Source organism: Molossus molossus, unplaced genomic scaffold, assembly GCF_014108415.1.
Source record: "Molossus molossus isolate mMolMol1 unplaced genomic scaffold, mMolMol1.p scaffold_m16_p_18, whole genome shotgun sequence".
NCBI classification, from domain to species: domain Eukaryota; kingdom Metazoa; phylum Chordata; class Mammalia; order Chiroptera; family Molossidae; genus Molossus; species Molossus molossus.
Window position 1 is genome coordinate 41,722,268 of NW_023425353.1, and position 18,036 is coordinate 41,740,303.

Below are 18,036 nucleotides of genomic sequence, written 5' to 3' on the forward strand. Positions count from 1 at the left end.
TTAAAAATTGAGGAAGTGCCCTTAAAACAAAGAGGTTTAAGTAATTTGCCCATGGGCAAGGCTGACAGCTAAACTGAAGACTGTCTGATGCTAATGCTTATCTTAGAAACCACTGCAACTTCTTTATTTGGAAAAATTCTGGTTTTTGAAGACATGCTGGATGTGCTTTCTGGTGGCCCTTTGCTAAATCTAGTTCATTAATACCTAATTTTTAGTAGCAAATGACTTTGTCATTAATTTTACCAATCCAGTGTGAATATATTTTTCAAGGTATGTAAACTACAAATGTTTTCTTAGTAATATCATGTAAAAAATGTACTGTTTAAGGCATTCTTATTAGTGAGGGAATCCAGTCCACATTATCAAGTTTTTATATATTAACACTACCTGGAGTATTATGGTTCTTTCTTGTTACACTTTTATTCCTTTTGCAGAAACAATATTAATTATTTTCCAAGTCATCTAGCTTTTAAAAGATGACTATTAATGGAAAACATTTTACAAGTACATAAATAAGATCTTAAAATAATGCTGGTCAAGGAATTCACAGCAAATAAAATTTTAATCACGTACAGTTCAGTTCCCATAACTGTACCTATATGTTTCATTACACTATAGAAGAGGCTGTTGTAAGATGACAGAACGGTAAAGCTACCAGATTAAATTAATGATATAGTGCTTATAAGAACTCTGTACATTTTCCAAAGCATAAAATATCACATCTTCCTTTAGAAGAAACTAAAGAATTACTAAGGAGGTATAAAAAATAAAGGGAATAAAAAGAATTATGTAACTAACATAAAAGTTATAATTTGATAATTACAGGCTTTCAAACAACAGAAATTGCTAATTTACCTCCAAAAGTCACACATATTAAAACACAGAAATAAAACTAGGATAAGCAGACACCTAAACAGAAATCAACTTAAAACTGATCTGTTCTGTGAAATAGACAATTCCCAGAAAATAATCATTAATTATTATTATTAATAAAATTCCGCTAATAAACTCATCTGGAAAATCTGTTAAACAGAATCAGAAAAGAAACCTTTAAGACCAGGGAATTTTAGAGGGACTGGGTTCTTACAGATATTTTCACATAACCCAAGTTAAGGGGCAGCTTCCTCCACAATCTCAAATATACCAATGGATCATCTGCCAAACATTTAATGTTTTCTATCCAGAGCAGGTTCTTGCATGTCTTCCTCTTCCTGATTAAACAATAAAACTTCCCATCCTCCAGGACAAACAAAAAAAGTCCCCGAGCTTAATTTTGCCTTTTCTATCATGTCCATTTATATTTCGAGCAGGTGGCTCGAGGTAGGAGAAGAGCAGCAGGATTAACATGGGCTGGAAAACTGAACTGAACCTTAGACTTGGTTTTCTCATTTTTCTCCTACGGGAAGGTTGGTCTGAGGAGTCAATGAATTAATGTACGTCAAGGTGCTGAGAAAACTGTGAACCATTATAAAAGAGCAAGGAAATCTTATTTTTTGAATTAGCATGTAAAGTGAAAACATGCTGTCGGTAGATAGGTCTGGGCCAGAGCCTACTGCCCCGGTTAGAAGTTCACAGCATGGCTGTCCCAACAGACACACAAGGGACAGGTGTGAACACAATGCACCTCACCCAGGCAGGGCCCGCCAAGACTGCTAATTCCTGAGGCTAGTCTGGGTTTATCCAGGGGAGGTATTCTTAATAATAAAACCTGGGGCTTGACTTTTTAAAATCAAGGAAATCCCTTTTTGAAGATAATTTAGAATCTGATGATGAGACCCTCAATAGGTTAGGTCCTTAGTCTGATATGAACCAGGATCCAAATCATCTTGAGTATGAGATAAACTCTACAGAAAAAGAATCCAATTTCCCAGTGCCTGAAGGTGGGTGGGCTCTTCTGTGAGTCACAAGGGACCTCCGACTCTTTGGTAAGAAATTGGAGTTGGGTTTTAACCAAAGCCCACGACTGTCTCACTGTATATTTCTGCTCTCTTCATTTAAGGAGAAATGAAATGCACAGTGATTTCACATAGACTCCTTTCTAGCAAAATACAAAATTGAAAAGGACAAAATTTTGCAGTCTGTTTCTGTATTCATGGTTTTACACACACACACACCCTGTCTATTTTCATCATTTGTAATAAGCATATTAAAACCTTACATGCGGTAATACTGGTTCCAATCTAAGCACTAGATTTCAACTGCTGCAAAACAGTACTAATTCAACTGCTGTATAACACATTTTCCCAAATCTAAAGTACTTGTTTGACGTTGATAATGCTTTTAATCCATTAAAAATTTCTTAAAATTTAATTTATTGAATCATTATTAAATGATAAAAGGTGAACACACTGATTGTGAGCTCTATTATAACAATATTAAATAATGCAAAGGGATTCTCAGTGGGGCAAATAAGATACCGTAAAGATTTATGTTATAGCAGTGAAGTAAAATTATATACATATATCAGATAATCATTTCAGAATTTGGTTGGATGGCCAATAATACCGTTTTAATAGAAACAATTTCTTTTTCCTCTGAAAGAGTTTCACTAAGAATCTATAGTACGTATGAGGAGATAGGGCAGGTTAAGCAGCAAGGGGACGGAACCACGGGAAGGAAAGGCTGAGACGGTGGGGAGGTCTGAGAGGACTTGGAGCTCAGCACACAGCAGAACCTAGTACACAGTATAACTGGAGGTTTATTCAGACTCTACAGATCTCAAAATAAAACTAAAATCAACACAGGAAATTGTGCCCCCAAGGCCAGAAACTACCAGCCCCCATTAACACTTCTGACTTATAGAAATGAAAAATGTACCTTGATTGCAAATTAGAAGCTCCTGGAAGGAGCACAGGTCAATTACATAATAATCCCCCACCCCCACCCTGGAAAGGCTGGATTCAGGCAAGAGGGGAATAGTGGACTGTATAGTTCCTTTTTCTGGGACTCTGATGGGTTTTGCAAATGGATTTTATTTACTGTTAAAGAATATAGTGCTGGTGAGTCTGACCTATTCCAATTAATATACCTACTGGTTTCTGAGAGCAAGGCAACAAGATTGCTGAATGTGTTCTGCTGTGTATCTATAGAGTATGTTTCTATTGCAAAAAGCCAGGTTACCTTAAAAAGGATTATAAAACACCAAAACTGGATTTAGAATAGAAAACCAAAAGCAAGGGTTGCTCCAAGTGCGTTTCCCCTCCTCCTTACTAAGAGTCTGGGAGAAGTTGACATTACCATAAAAAGGGAAGCCACTAAGGCCTCTAGAGATACCTGGGGCTGTTTTATTTGTTCTTAGCCACACCCAACTAAATTGTCCCTTTCCTTCCGGAACCCGAATGGGGTGTCTGTGGACCACAGGCCAATGCTCTACAGCTGAGCCAAACTGGGCAGGGCAGCTTTTTTAAATCAGTGATGCCCACATATGCTTTTTCCAGAAGGGTAATATGAATTTAGAGCTAGATGACCTAGGGCTAAACCCAGTTAGGTGAGAAACACAAGCTTTAAAATGTATGGATGTTGCTAAGGCAGAATTCCTTGAAAGGACCAACTGGAGGCTAGCAAGGCATATATCTACCCCCGGACAAAGGAGCCTCACTGGCAACGCACTTGGGTCCCCTCCCCGCTGTGGGGATCCCGTCTATCTTTCAAATAAAATTATCCTTTTGCTTGTCCCTTTGCTGTGAACTCATTCTTTGATCATGCCAGACAACGAACCCAGATCTGATCACCACCGCTTTGTTTCATCTAATACTTTGTATGTTCAACACTGTCTGAATATTCTGGCTAAGGCTTGGTCTCACCCCTTCTTGAGAACAAATATTGCTAAGGGTGGTTCAATCAGTTACCTAATAATTCGAGCCAAATAAATTATATTTTCTATCTGATCTTATCAACAGATACAGTCTTTAGAGATATATATCTCTTATATATGTGTGTGTGTTTGTGTAACAGAAAGCTACTCAAGAGTATCTTACTAGTATATGGAAAGAAATATCCCTTAAGAATTAATGTTACTTTGCCTAAAGAAAAAAACTTGATGAATAAGGACAGCAGAATCACATTTGAAAAACAGAAGCATTAAAATCCTAGAAAAATTAAAAACAAGAGCTGTATTAAGAATCATTAAGTTAAATATTTGGATACATTTTCTTTTTAAAAAAAGGAGAAGCTCACCTAGCCTCTGTGGTTCACTGGTCAGAGCACTGGCTTGAACATGGAGGGTCCAGGCTTTGATTGCATGTACCTGGGTTGCAGGTTCAATTCCTAGCCCTCGTTGGGGCAAGTGTGGGAGGCAACCAATTGATATGTCTCTTTCACATGTGTCTCTCTCCCCACCCTCCCTCCCCTCTACTCTCTCTAAAAATCAATGGGAAAAAAAATATCCTGGGGTGAGGATTAACAAACAAACGAGAGAGAGAGAGAGAGAGAGAGAGAGAGAGAGAGAGAGAGAGATATGCTAAAGTTCATACTGGTCTTAAGCAAGCCATTCTTTTGTTGGTATTGCAGATTAAGTGATAAGTAAGATAACTCTCTGCCCAGGAGCCTTTAGTGATGATGATAGGAGCAAAGTTAATAACGGTGTGTGTATTAACTCTGAACACCACACACACCAAGTATTAAACCAAGTCCAAAGTACAGTGTTTTTTGTTTAGTCATTCTTATAATAAAAGTTATATATCTATATAAAGAGTTCCTCATTCTTTTTCTTAATATTTTATAGAAGGCTTTACAGATCAAATTCAATAACTCTGTGTGTGTATGCAGGTGGATGTGCGTGTGCGTATGTGCGTGTACGCGCACGCCATAGTTTTCTGCTAGAAAAGCATGGCTTTCTTATTCACAATTACAGTAATGACTTCCTTACAGTCTGCTCCTATAGACAGCAAGACCTAATTGATTTTCATTAAATAAAATGGAAAAAATGGATCTTTGTGACATTTCTAAAAAAGAATCATTTCAAAACATTACAATATTCAGTTTAGCAAGTGGCTAAATATAACATCTATTCCTTATTTATGGAGTATCTGTAGCAGTTTCATTTTTAGTGTTGAATAAGATTTTTTTATAATTCTATACTTGGAAATGTATTATTTTTTACTATTAATGAAAAAAATTAACATCAAGATATATTTAATTATGACATTATGTTCCATAAATAATTTCAACGTATATTCAATATTCATTTTTATCCAGTTTTAGCTGACCTTATTTTTAAGAATTGTACATGCCACAAATTATATGTCTAAGAAATATATTTGCTTGTGGATTTTAAGTCTAATTCACTATCAAACTTTGATCTAATAGTTTGTACTGAAAATTAACTTGAATTCTCATAATAGTTATGAGGCTACCTTTTAAACTTGACTAAAACAAACAAACAAACAGTACAGATGCACCTATACAAAGTTACCAGGAAGGCAACTTTGGTCCTTCCTAAAAAGTGTAACAATCTGGAAATAGAAAATGTGCCCATTTCTGGGAATATGGATGAAATTCCTTATCAGCTCCATTTAAAGTGCCTTCAAGGATTGTTATTAAATTTAATTATGAAAAGATGACAAATGAGATGACGTGTAATTGGCACCAGCTGCAGTTCGTATTGGAAAGCATAAATACAAATATAATTATTTATTTGTATTTATTTACTATTCAAATGGCGGTTCTAAAACTTGAATGGATTAAACTGAATTTATTATTTTTCCTATTGAGTTTAAAATACTTCTTTACTAGTAGTAGAAACAAATATCCTATTTAAAGACTACCTTTCACCCCCAAAGAACCCCAAAGAAGCAATGCAAAACAATTTTCTTTCCCCTGATACGTAGCTTATTGTTTTGATACCATCATTAGTGATTTGGAACCAAATTCTCCCTAAGCAACTCTATACATTTTTGTTTTTGTTTTTTTAAAAAATTAGTGCATCTGTGTTTCTCATTTCTGGAGATTCTTCAACAGACATATTTTTAAAAAGCCAAAGAAGAAGGGTAAGGAGGAAAGGTTGACTTCACCTGGGGAGGGCGGCTGGGCGGTGTGCTTATCAGTGGGGCAGGACCCATGGCCGAGGCAGCGTTCAAGCTCCTTTCCCTTTCGTCCTGGTAAATTCGATCTCTTTCGGCTTCTGGTAACTGCAAGAAATTCTGCATAGCCCGAAGGTTTACCAGCAAAGACTGGGATGCAGTCTTGGGGTCCTCCTCCTTTCGGAGAATTTCTGAAAGCAAGCCCTGCAGGGAACGAAAGCCACAGGGTGAGTGAGAGCTTGCTCCGGTGCTCGGCCCGGCCAGCGGTGATCCTTCCCCTTTCTTCTCCACTCTCTTTAGAAAATGAACAGTCAGAAGCATTAATTCTACATAGGAATATATTAGTTACAATTGAAGTGGTAGAGAAGAGAGCCTCAATTGTATTCTTAATTTTATTAAGCATCTGCTTTACATATAACATACACTGAAACTGCCTAATTGGTCTCCTTCCTTTGAGTAGCTTAACTTGCCATGAAATCTTTCACAGAGAGACGATTGAGCGAAGTTAAGAATAAATGAAATGTTCATAATACAACAGCACTGAGCTGTATAGTTCTCAAGCTGCCCAGACAAAGACAGTGGAATGCCAACAGCCCGAAATGTAAAGATACAAAGCTATTTCAGAAGAAATAGAACTTATAAAAAAAAAAATTTACAAGAAAATGAACTACAACGTATTAGAAAAAAGAATGTTACAGACTGGCCAGAGTGGCTCAGTTGATTGAGTGCTGTCCTGTGCACCAAAAGGTTGCCAGTTCGGTTCCTGGTCAAGGCACGCACCTGGGTTGCAGGTTTGGTCCCCAGCTGGGGCACCTACGGAAAGCAACCAATTGATGTTTCTCTCTCTCTCCCTTTCTCTCTCTAAGCATGTCCTCGGGCGAGGATAAAAAAAATGTTACGAATGCACCATCTAAGATTTATTTAGACTACGTTTTCACAGGCAATGTTTTAAGGTATTCCTTAATTTTAAAATTACTAGAGTCAATGATAAATGATTCTTTATAGTTATCATTTGAGGCATGAACAGCCCCAATGACCCTAAATACTACCTTGTACACTAGACCTCTTGGTAACAGGCTGAGATTTTGAACTTCAGAAACCATCGATTAAATATGAAATAACATACACCCTTTCCACATTTCAAAATTCCAAGACAGCATACCAAGGAAAAGAGTATTGTCCAATTCTGTAATTGTCAAATTTCTTCAGGAATAAAAATATTTATTTCTAATAGAAGAAATTTACAAAACATTAGTAAACTCCTTTAAGGTGTCTCTCTCTCCAAATAATAGAGCACTTTTTTTTTTTTTTTTAATTTTTGGAAGAATGTTTTAAAAAATGGGCGGTTTTCCCCAGTTTTGTTTAAGGAATTATATAAAATCAAAAAGAAAATTTTTCTGTCCATTTGATAGGGGCTGAGCAGCTCTTACCTCTTCATCGTGTACATGAAATAATGCCTGGAGTATCAAGGCACATTTGCTTTTTACATTTAGCCAGAATATCAATTTAACACAGAAAGCTCCGAATAAAATGTTGTCAAGATCTCCTGATTTTTTGGTAATTTTGGCAAGTGTCACTTTCCAACAGCTTTGCAGAAAGGGTGAAAAGGTATACATTTGGGGAAGGAGTGGTCAAGGTCACGTACAAATATGCCCAAGATAATAATATTTGAGATTTTTTGTGGTTTCCTAGAAGTACAAACCTTGTTTTTTTGTTCCTCAGGGATAATGTCCCATACTGCCCAAATATAACAAAACAGGTGCAGACAGTACAAAAGCACTGTCCACTTTAAAAATGGTTCATAGGCTGCTGATATAAAAGAATCTTCAACAGGCTCATCAAGTTTAAGAGCAAATTTTAACCTCTCGCTTGGTCTATGCAACCGAAGTCTGGAAACTGGACCTAAAATCTTTAGTTTCACCATAAGACACGTAACTGAAGATTGAAGGAAATGCGTCCCTTTCATTCATAATACTGACAAGTAATGTTGCAACTGAGTTTATACAAGAGCAAAGCATCCAGTCAATTTAACTAAAATTCAGTCAAACAGGCAGTCAATCATCCAGCTATTTAATTTGCACAAGGCCAACTAATTAGATTGGCTGTGCTGATGCGTCACACTGAAACTGAAAAATACAGGTCTCAAAAAAAAAATGTAAAAAAAATAATCCATGCTCTCCACTCTTTCCTACCAAATGTTATGTATTAAAATATGTGCTTGGCAAAGTAATAATACATGTCAACTATAACAGAAATAAGAGAGACAGAAATATACAGTATAATAAATAAAATGTTATAAATTCCTTGAGTATAATATTCCAATATTCATTTTTATTATCCCAGCACAATGTCTGCTATATAAGTGTTGGATAAATATTTACTAAGTGGATAAATTAAGTGTATTCAGACCACAAAAGGAAAAAATTGCAAATGGATCACAGAAACTTAGGAACAAGATATGCTACCCATGGGTAAATTCTAATGGTGATTATTGGTAATTATTAATTTACTCAAGGTCAGCCTTCAATGAAAAGTTATTGTGGTGCTTTATAAGATGTTTATCTATACTAAGTGTTCAGTAATTTTAAAAAAATAGATTAGGTCAAAAGGGATCCTATAAATATTGAGGATTGGGAAATTTGAAATTAGACATTCATAAATCTCAAATAAAATAACATTATCTCTTTCTATTAAAAAGGTTTCCCCTGACAGCAGAGAACTATAGTGAGGAAACCAAATACCTAATATATATATATATATATATATATATATATATATATATATATAAATAAATAAACATTCTCTACCAAGTACGACTGACAAAAGATTAAGACATTCTTGTTCGGCTAGAGCAAAGAATAGCAGGTCACCAGGGAGAGAATTTCAAAATTTCTCTACCCATAGTTTGATGTTGACATGACTTCCCATTTGAGCAGGTAAAGTGTTTCAGGGGCAAAACATTTTATTTCCACTTAATTATTTGCTTAGAGCAAGTGCAGTTTTTCTTTTTGTAACATGCTGAAGGTCTAAAGCAATATTTCGAACCCTGGAACACTCAGAACTAAAGCAACCAGTGTAGACAGACATCTCAGGTGTTTTAGAAACCAAGTTTTTTTTTGGCCCAGGCTTTCAATGAGGGGAGTGCCCCCTGGTGGATATGCTTGCAAATATTGTTAGAAAATGTTTTGATTAGAATGTGTTAATTACAAAAAAAAACATTCATGTCATTTGAGAGGAATTCTGGATGCAAAGTGACTGGTATTAGAATTCGACTGTGGGAATGAATGTTTTGGTCCTGTTCACGTTGTTGTTACTTAAATCGCTGAATGTATGAATTCAAGAGGTATGAGGTCCATATTTCCCATTTTCCCATAGCTGAAACTAGTTTAGACTTGACAAGTTAGGTCAAGGTCACTTGTAGTAATCCTCCATGGAGGACAGTAAGAGGGACCTCTTACCAAAAATTCTTCTTCATACTAAAAATTATGTCAGGTACCTTATTTAATATCTCAGGTAATTTGCCTAAACACCAGGACTAAAATATATCATCAATACTGTGGACCAATGTGCTCACTAAATCTGTTGAAGAAAATTAAACATCATTAGCCATTCCTGTTTCTGAAAAGAACCTGAGAATTTATATGTTATGTAGTAAGTTACCTGCACCTCATGAATATTACTTTTATTGGAAATGAGAAGCTGCTTTTCATTGGGACTTCACATCTTCAAATAATTTGATATGTTCTTCATGTATGAAAACATAAATGGTTCTGCATTGTCATTATGTGGTGGTTAAGTGGGAATTCTAGTTTTTTCAATTAAAGAGTGAACTTAATAATGAAATTCTAAACCCTTTTTATATTCCAAAAAGAGTTTACAAGTAAAATTCATTAGTAATTGTAAAAGAAAGAAAAAACCTTCAATAAATATTATCAGTACTTCCAAAGGGTAATTATGAATTTTCTTAAAACAGCAGATAAGCGAAAGGGACTGCCAATCTGAACAAAAAGCCCGTCTGGCCTCCCGTTTGTCTCCTCTTTGAACATAATCACTGATTCAAACAGATTTTATCAGGTTCATGAAACTTCAAAGCCCTCAGAAGGAAAATGTGATTTGATAAAACCTCCCTACTAAAAAGAAAATATGTAGAATATTCTTCAAGGCTACCTGCCTCTGTGGTTTGGTGAATTTTTAATCACAAGTCCAGGTGAAAGACCATTTTCAAACTCCACCTACTACACTGGACTTATGCCAAGTTAAGTTATAAGCAGACACATTTATGTCTATCATTTGGGGAGGCTAAACGAGAGCTGTCACGTTGGGGTAATAGCACCTTTTTACCTTTTATTCAATAGTGATATGGATAGTGGACTTTCCTTAAATTACACTGTGAAGAATTATAGAAACAAAGTAGCAATCTCTCTTATACTTAAGCAGGCAAATTTCTCTCCACCACATAATTTACAGAACTCAAATTCAATAAAACATGACATGATGGTCCATTACTGTTATCAGTTTTGAATAATCCATCTTCATTCTTTATTTTACTGGAAAATAAAGTGTGCCAAAGACAACAGGAGGAAGAAGAAAAAAGGGGAAAAAAGCCACAGGATGGGATCAGAGTGAAACTCTGGGTTTTATTTTTAAAAAGGCACTAAAGACTATATTTGCTTCTTTCGCAACCTTTAAATGGCAATAATACAGAGAAGTGAACTATAAAGTATAAATCTAGAAGCTTTGGCAATTATTTTTAGCCACAGGTTTCCATTAAAAAGACATCAAGTAGGAAAAACTGAATGAATGGCATATGCTAAAAGCTGGTGTCTTCAGTAGCAATTAAAGAACATATGCCCATTAATTCAAAAGGGGAAAAAGTCCTTAAAATAAGTAATTATATAAATTTCACCATCAATTTTCAGAAAGGTAGACTTTAAAAAAAATAGTCATGTGTGAATGTCTTAAGAGAGGGGTATGATTTAATTTAGGAGACCCAATTAAGATGATGAGAAAATTCTCCAATTAAGAGTTAAAACATGATATTCAGGATTTTAAAGTTATACAGAGCTGTCAATGACTAAAATTTCCTCAAGTCATAGCAGCATTATCTATTATATTAATGTTTTAACACACTGTGTACAGGGTACCGATGTCTTTATATGATCATGTTATATAACTTTGCATTTGCACGTACATATTTTACACTAATTTTTTAAACCTGGAGTTGGAATTGCACATTGTAATAAGGGCACACAATGTGTGATGTGTGATTTAACTCTGCAGAGCTCCTTGTCTATACATATGCATTAGCATGTGTATTTTCGTACTCCACACTCACACCATACACCCTCACTCTGCACCTGCTTTTATTGAAATGCATACACTTTGAAATAAACACACTACATACATTCATATGAAAGTATAATCAATAAGATAAATGCAGCTGTGTGCACGCGCATGCATGTGTGTGATGGTTTTCAAGTATGACACCAAAAATACATGCATGCTTGCTTGCGTGTTTCAAAAGCTCATTCCCAAAAAGTGAACACTTCGACGTGCATAGAAAATTACTCTGTTAAAGCAGACAGCTTCAAATTTGGCCCAACATCCACTTCGACGAAGGAGTACCAATTACTGATGTAAAGGTATAATACCAACCCCTCTAACATCCACAGCCCCAAAGAATATTTTGGTAATGCCTTTTTCTAAATTGGCTATTATTAATAAAGAGAGATTGGTATCAAGCTGTACCAGATTTTCATTCTCCTCTCACTCTCAGAAAAATAAAGCCCCTGTTTTTTATGTTAGCCACAGAGATGACTATCTTTTCAGAGGGATTGATATGACATACAGAGAGAATTCTACCTTTCTTCCAGTAACAGATCCTACAGATATTTGTGGAATCTGCAATGTAAGAACCAAAGGCAGAACTCATGGCCGGCTCTTCAGAGAAATGGCCGGGACATCAGAACCCAAGACAAGAAGACCTGTACAGAGGGATGGTGACTTGACCCTCGCCTCCGTTAGCTGGACTCTCTTGCCATTCTTTACCATAGGAGACACACGTTCCCCAGTGCTTGAAGAAATAACAATTTGCTCGATGTTTAACATGCTTATCAGTGGATCTGTGTGTCGTTTGTGTCTATGTCACTGTTGTCTTTGTCTGTGGGCTTTCAATTTAATTCAGCAACCCTATCTGCTATTGTTTGCCCAGTACTGAGAACCACGAGCAGTTAGTTACTGCTACTGACAAAAATAAAAGAATGCTGGCAGAAGCAGCATCTAGCGAGATGGCTGACTTAGGATTCATTTATTCATGTATTTCATTTTTTAAAATAATTACCCCCCCTACTGAATATAGGTGTCAAATTAAATTGATCAGCTGATAAAAAACACATTTTTCAAATTGTAAAAATATAAAACTAGGTAAAACCATACAATTTTAACCTGAGACATAACCTTCTGCAATCACCTTTTTAAAAACAGACACATGATGTACAAAAAAACAGATAAAGGCACTGAAAACAAACAGAGTTGAAGGCTTTGTCAGGCCTCCTAACTTCAAATCCGGTTAGGGCAGGCCAAAAATAAGTCACAGCTGGGACTCTCCTAGGTATGGAAACTCTGCCAACAAGGAATTAATACTAGATTATTTTTGTACCAGAATTTATTCTTATAATCGTGTAATAAACAAAATAACTTATATATGAGAGGAAAGCATGAGTCAGGCCCCTCAAAAAATTGATAAAAGAAAGAACACTGGTAAAACGAGAGCTGAAAGGACATAATGTCCTCATTCTAATCAGAGGTACATGTTCTTCTGGGTTGTTTTTTTTTTGGTGTGCCTGGGCCAAAACTAAACACATGCACACATATATATGTTTATTTTATATATATATAATCATACTAGTTTCCAAAATAAGAAATTAAAAATCCTCTCCTTCACAGTTTAATAGAATCGATTTGCTTAGGACTTCTTCTCTTACTAGGGCTCCTGTCTCTCATTACCCTTCCTCCCCTCTTTCTGAAGCTTCTTCCATGATGGTATCTCACATCTTCACAGGAATCTGCCCAGGAGGACAAAGGTGTGGACACGGGTATATGCAGACTGAGGCCTGCAAACCAAACCTACCCCAAGGGCCACTTCCTGAGGCTGGGAAGAACATGAACAACAATGCGAAAAGGGGAGAGGACAAAGCTAAGAAACACTTTTTGCTAATACGTTATATATTTCTTTTCTAAATGGCTACTTAGAATTAAATGGCAAAAATTGCTATTGAGACCCAAGATTTTTTTTAAGTTGTAGAGGAACTTCAATAGGACATAGTTATTTATATATTCAGGTTTGCTCTGAGTGGTAATACGGGAAAGCTCAGAGCCTAGAAGCCTGGAGTCCCACCAGTGGCCTTGACCAAGTCACGGAACTTTTCTCAACCTGCTACTACTGTCTATGATTCCACCATGTAAAAGCACACATATTCCCTGTTTGAATATTTTTCATATTATTTATTCTTTCAAGGCCCCCAAGTCAGGATCAAGCTATACATAGCCTCTTGGAAGAGAAGGTTTATGGTAAAGAAAGGAACAATTAAATCTGGGCACCACCAGGAACAGATAATGTGATCACACGAAGAGGATAAAATGCTAGTACAACGGAAAAGACTAAACACTAGCATAGATGAAACTGACGAGAGAAAAGGAAAGACAGGAGAACTGTTAACAAATAAAACGAAACTGACCTGAGTTCTGTTAAAAGCCACACGTGCAAATACTGCCTGGGAGATTCCTGCTCGTTTCAGTTCATCGCGTACCCACTGGTAGATTTCGGAAGACACCTCTGTGTTGGTTGAAACCTGTTGCTCCAAAGGCTTATTCATAGATCTACTGACAGGGGGCGGGTGGTTCAAGTATTGTTGGTTTAAGGACTGCTGGGCTAAAAGTCTATTCACTGCATACTGCTGGTTCAGCAGCTGAGCCATCACCAGCTGCTGGTTGACCAACTGAGGACTGATGGGCGTTGACACAAGCCCAGGGTGCAGATTCGGAAGAGGGGTCCGGACAGAGGGCTGGCTGCCATGGGAGAGCTGTGCGGGGGATGGAGGCTGCTCGGCTGTGTTCCCTGGGACGGGCTGCTGGCCAAAGTTGACATGGTTGGCACCTTGCTGGGATAGTTCAGAAAGACTATCCATTTCAACTAAAATGAATAAAAAGTAAAATCATGTTAAGTCAACAAGGATGGGTATTGATAAGCATTTCTGATCATTTCATAAGTAGAGACTGCAGGCACAGGGTATATCAAAGATCCAATTAAAATAAGAAAATGTCAAGACAGAAGTCAATCTGCTGTGTTTTTACTTTCCTGGTCTGCACAATTCCACAAACTTTAGAGGTGGGACAATACTTCTGATCTAATTGTATAATGTGGTTTAGACTTACAGCATGAAATCAATTATTTTCAAACTCTATATAACTAGTTTTGGGGTCAAACTATTATTCATTCTCATTACCCCAAGAAGGCTTATGAGCAATGTTTACTTTAAGAGAGCTTCTAGAAGGATGCCATTTGCTTAATAGTAACTAGACAAAACAAGCTGAGCTAAGAAAAGACACCACATGCAACTAAACAGAAAAGAAATACACAGGTATTTTCTCATAATATATATTAACTGTTCTTACTCTAGGCAAAAGGTTTGAAAGAAAAAAGATGACCTAAATGTAGTCAACGTTCAATTCTTACCCAGACACAAATATAAAGAAGTAATCAATATAATAAATAATGAAAGTGGTCATAATGATAATAATAACTGAGTGCATTCTGAACACTGGGCTGAGTATCTTATACAGTTTGCTTTATTTAATATTAACCATCAAGGGCAGCAGGTATAGCTGCAAATATTTCTTAGAATGAGGCAAATGATTTATTGTATTGCAAGCCAGTCTACCCAGTGTTGCTAAGACCCAAATGTTTCTTGAAGAAGCTATGGCTATCACCAGATGCTGAAGACAATCTTTCAAGGAAGGGGCGGGGAGTTGTTCTGGTACAATGGCGATACTGTCATGACTTTGCAATTTATTACCACCTACCCAAGATGAATGCTTCTCCCTTGGCTAGATCTCTCATGTGCATTGGCTGACAGTCAGCTCAAAGTGTGTCAAATGCTTTGCTGCTGCAAGGAGGAGACTGGTCTGATGCTCTGGACTGGAAAAGCTGAGTATGATGCTATATGGAAATAAGTGAGTTTTTCCAAATAGTACACCATACTTCCCATGTATAGACCCTGGCTGGATTTTAATCATCATTTCTCCTTTCATTAAATATCCAGGTTTTATATTTAGAGAAACTTATCACTTCTATAATCACTGATATATACCAAATATAACTAAGAATTGGGGAAGAAACCTTCCATTTCTACCAGTGATATCAGCCCAAGTGGGCCATTCACAGGGAATAGTAAGTAATTCAAGCAATTATTCCAAAAATGATGCATTGTCTTCATTATAGCTCTAAGCTATAAAAGGCAAAGAATCTGTTTGGGTAGATGGATGGTTTTGCTTCAAATATTAAAAGCTAAAACATGCTCAGAATTCAGGTTCTCTTTTCTCTTAAAATCTTTAGGAATAGTAGTTGTTATTAAATGAATGTAACAGAAGTAAAATGGAAACAGATATAAAACAGGGCATAATGCCATGCGCATTAACTATCCCATTCCTAAACTATCTTAAAATATATTATTTGGAGGGTACAAGTATGTGAAAGAAAGCAGTAATAGAAACTAAAACATTAACCTTAATCACAGCGTTTGCTTTGGCAAACTAACAAACTCAGTAGGGAGAAAATGTCATAATCTAAGTGCTTAGGTACAACACACAACTTTTATCTGTCATTTTACACTGCAGATAATTTTAATGTATTTCCTTAGTAACAAATATTGACCTAAAGTTTTATGTTCAGATAGGATGCTATATTGGAATTAAAAGTTCAGAAATGATGCAATGAATTTTCTGGTATGGATGGTAAAGCAGTATGTTCACCAAAGCACCTATATGCAGGGCTGGAGATTAGGTATATAAAAATCACTTGATCTCAACTGTGAAAACTAGGAATAGAATTTAATTTCCTTAAAAATTGGGTGCAAAAATAGGCACTTTCTCTTTCTCTTGAACAAAAACAAAAAACATTAAAGCATGAGTTATCTCTGAGAGAAATCACAGCTAATATTAGTTATTCAAGGCCTGGTTAGTTCTTCACTGAGATGTTAAAAAATGACAGCTCCCCTCCGCATGCCTCGATTTCCTGCATGTCTGACAACCAAGTCAGTTTGGCTGATTTAAACACAAACATTTATTGAATTTAATTATCTCAGTATACTCATACCCACTCCCCACCCTCAAAGAAACATTCTAAATTGATCTCTAATTGGGCAATCAAAAGACCTGGCTTTAGATGTGACTTTGATAAACCCCCAAATGACACATAATGGTATGCAGCCACCACTGCAACAGTTTTTGCTTACCCATCATATCTTTTGTCTTCTTGAAATGTTTGTACCACCTTCCAAATTCTTGACATTTTGCTGCTGAGACATTTGCATAGTAAGTGCTGTTCACAATGGAAGAAATCATACTCTGCGTGAAGAGGAGAGGGGGGGACATTTGTAATACATAGTGGTACAAGATGGCACACAGAACAATTTCAATTGTGGAAACTGTATTTTATTTTTTTTTTAATCAATTGAGTACCGATACATTTTTGTTTCACACTTAACCTAAAGCCTTAACTTTTAAATTTATTAAGTAGACCATCAAATGCTTATTTAAGTAGAAAGCAACCGCCCACTGAGACCTGGATGAAGTTTATCAAACCTACAGGCTTAGCTCCAGTATTTATGGAACCTCCATCAATGTCATCTATTCCTAGGCTGACAAACACTGATCCCAATAAATCCAATTATGTGAAGATGACTTTATGACTGTTCATAAATAAATGCTACTTTGAGTTTTAGTAACTACTCTACATCCTTGCTTCTCAAGGTATGACCCAGGGACCAGCAATATTGGCATCACCTAGAAGCTCATTAGAAATGCATAATCTTTAGCCCCACCCCAGACCTAGTCAATCAGTACCTGCATTTTACCAAGATCCCCAGGGTCTTTGGGTATGTGCTAAAATTTGGAAAAAAACCCTTGCACTTTCCAATTCTATTATCTGGTTTTCAACTGAAGACACATTAACTGCCTTAACACTGTTCAAAGGCTGACTGGCCACATTTAAAGAGAAAAGAAACTATTCAGAGATCCTCTATCAGAAGAAAAAACATTCTACAATTTTACTGCTAGCTTCATTTACAGTAAAGCTTGAGTTTTGAATTTCAAACTAACTATAAAAAATTTATATATATACATTTCATGCTTACTAAATTTCTCAGATACCACGAAAAAGAAAATGACCTATTCTGTCACTTGTCTTCATCCTGAAAACAGTCAACAGTTAAACACAGAAAAAGAAAGACAAAAATAACAGTGATTTTGACGTATTAGTAGGAGGTTTGTTTTTTAAACTCATTTTCAACAAAGAAAAGTGTTTTCCTCCCAGAAAATTTTAGTTATGGTAATTTTAATAACACAGTTATTTTGAACCATAACAGCCATATTCTCTAGTAGCAGCTAAATTAATTTCCAAGTATGTCTTAGGAATAATTAAGACTCTGCAGCACCAACCTCCCCCCCCATGTGGAGAAACAGGAGAACAACCATTCCAGACTTCGGTTGGTCGATGGTGACACCGTTTACAGAGGGCAGCATTGTTTGGGGGCAGTGAACGACCAGAAAAGCCAGTTTGGGAACAAAAGTATTTTTATGTAATTATCTTCTTTAAGCTACTTCTAATTTAAAGCTCTTTTGGTTATTATTGACTCTCCTAACATCCATTACCAGTGTTAATTTCGTGATAGGAACACATTCCTGTAATATGCAAATCTTGGGGATCTTTGAAGAATTCACAGTGAAGGATAAGCTCGAG

The 18,036-nt window shown here is 36.2% G+C and overlaps 1 protein-coding gene across 7 annotated transcripts in view; it reads right to left on the bottom strand.

The window, feature by feature from the left end:
- The window catches only part of SATB1 (SATB homeobox 1), a 102,721-nt gene that overhangs the window by 37,850 nt on the left and 46,835 nt on the right, over positions 1-18,036 (bottom strand). For all 7 annotated transcript variants that reach the window (XM_036266572.1, XM_036266573.1, XM_036266566.1 and 4 more), the window contains 3 exons: positions 16,532-16,643; positions 13,757-14,211; positions 6,012-6,224 (listed from right to left, as the gene is read on the bottom strand). In XM_036266572.1, the coding sequence (XP_036122465.1) occupies positions 6,012-6,224; positions 13,757-14,211; positions 16,532-16,643 (780 nt within the window). The remainder of the gene's footprint in view (positions 1-6,011; positions 6,225-13,756; positions 14,212-16,531; positions 16,644-18,036) is intronic.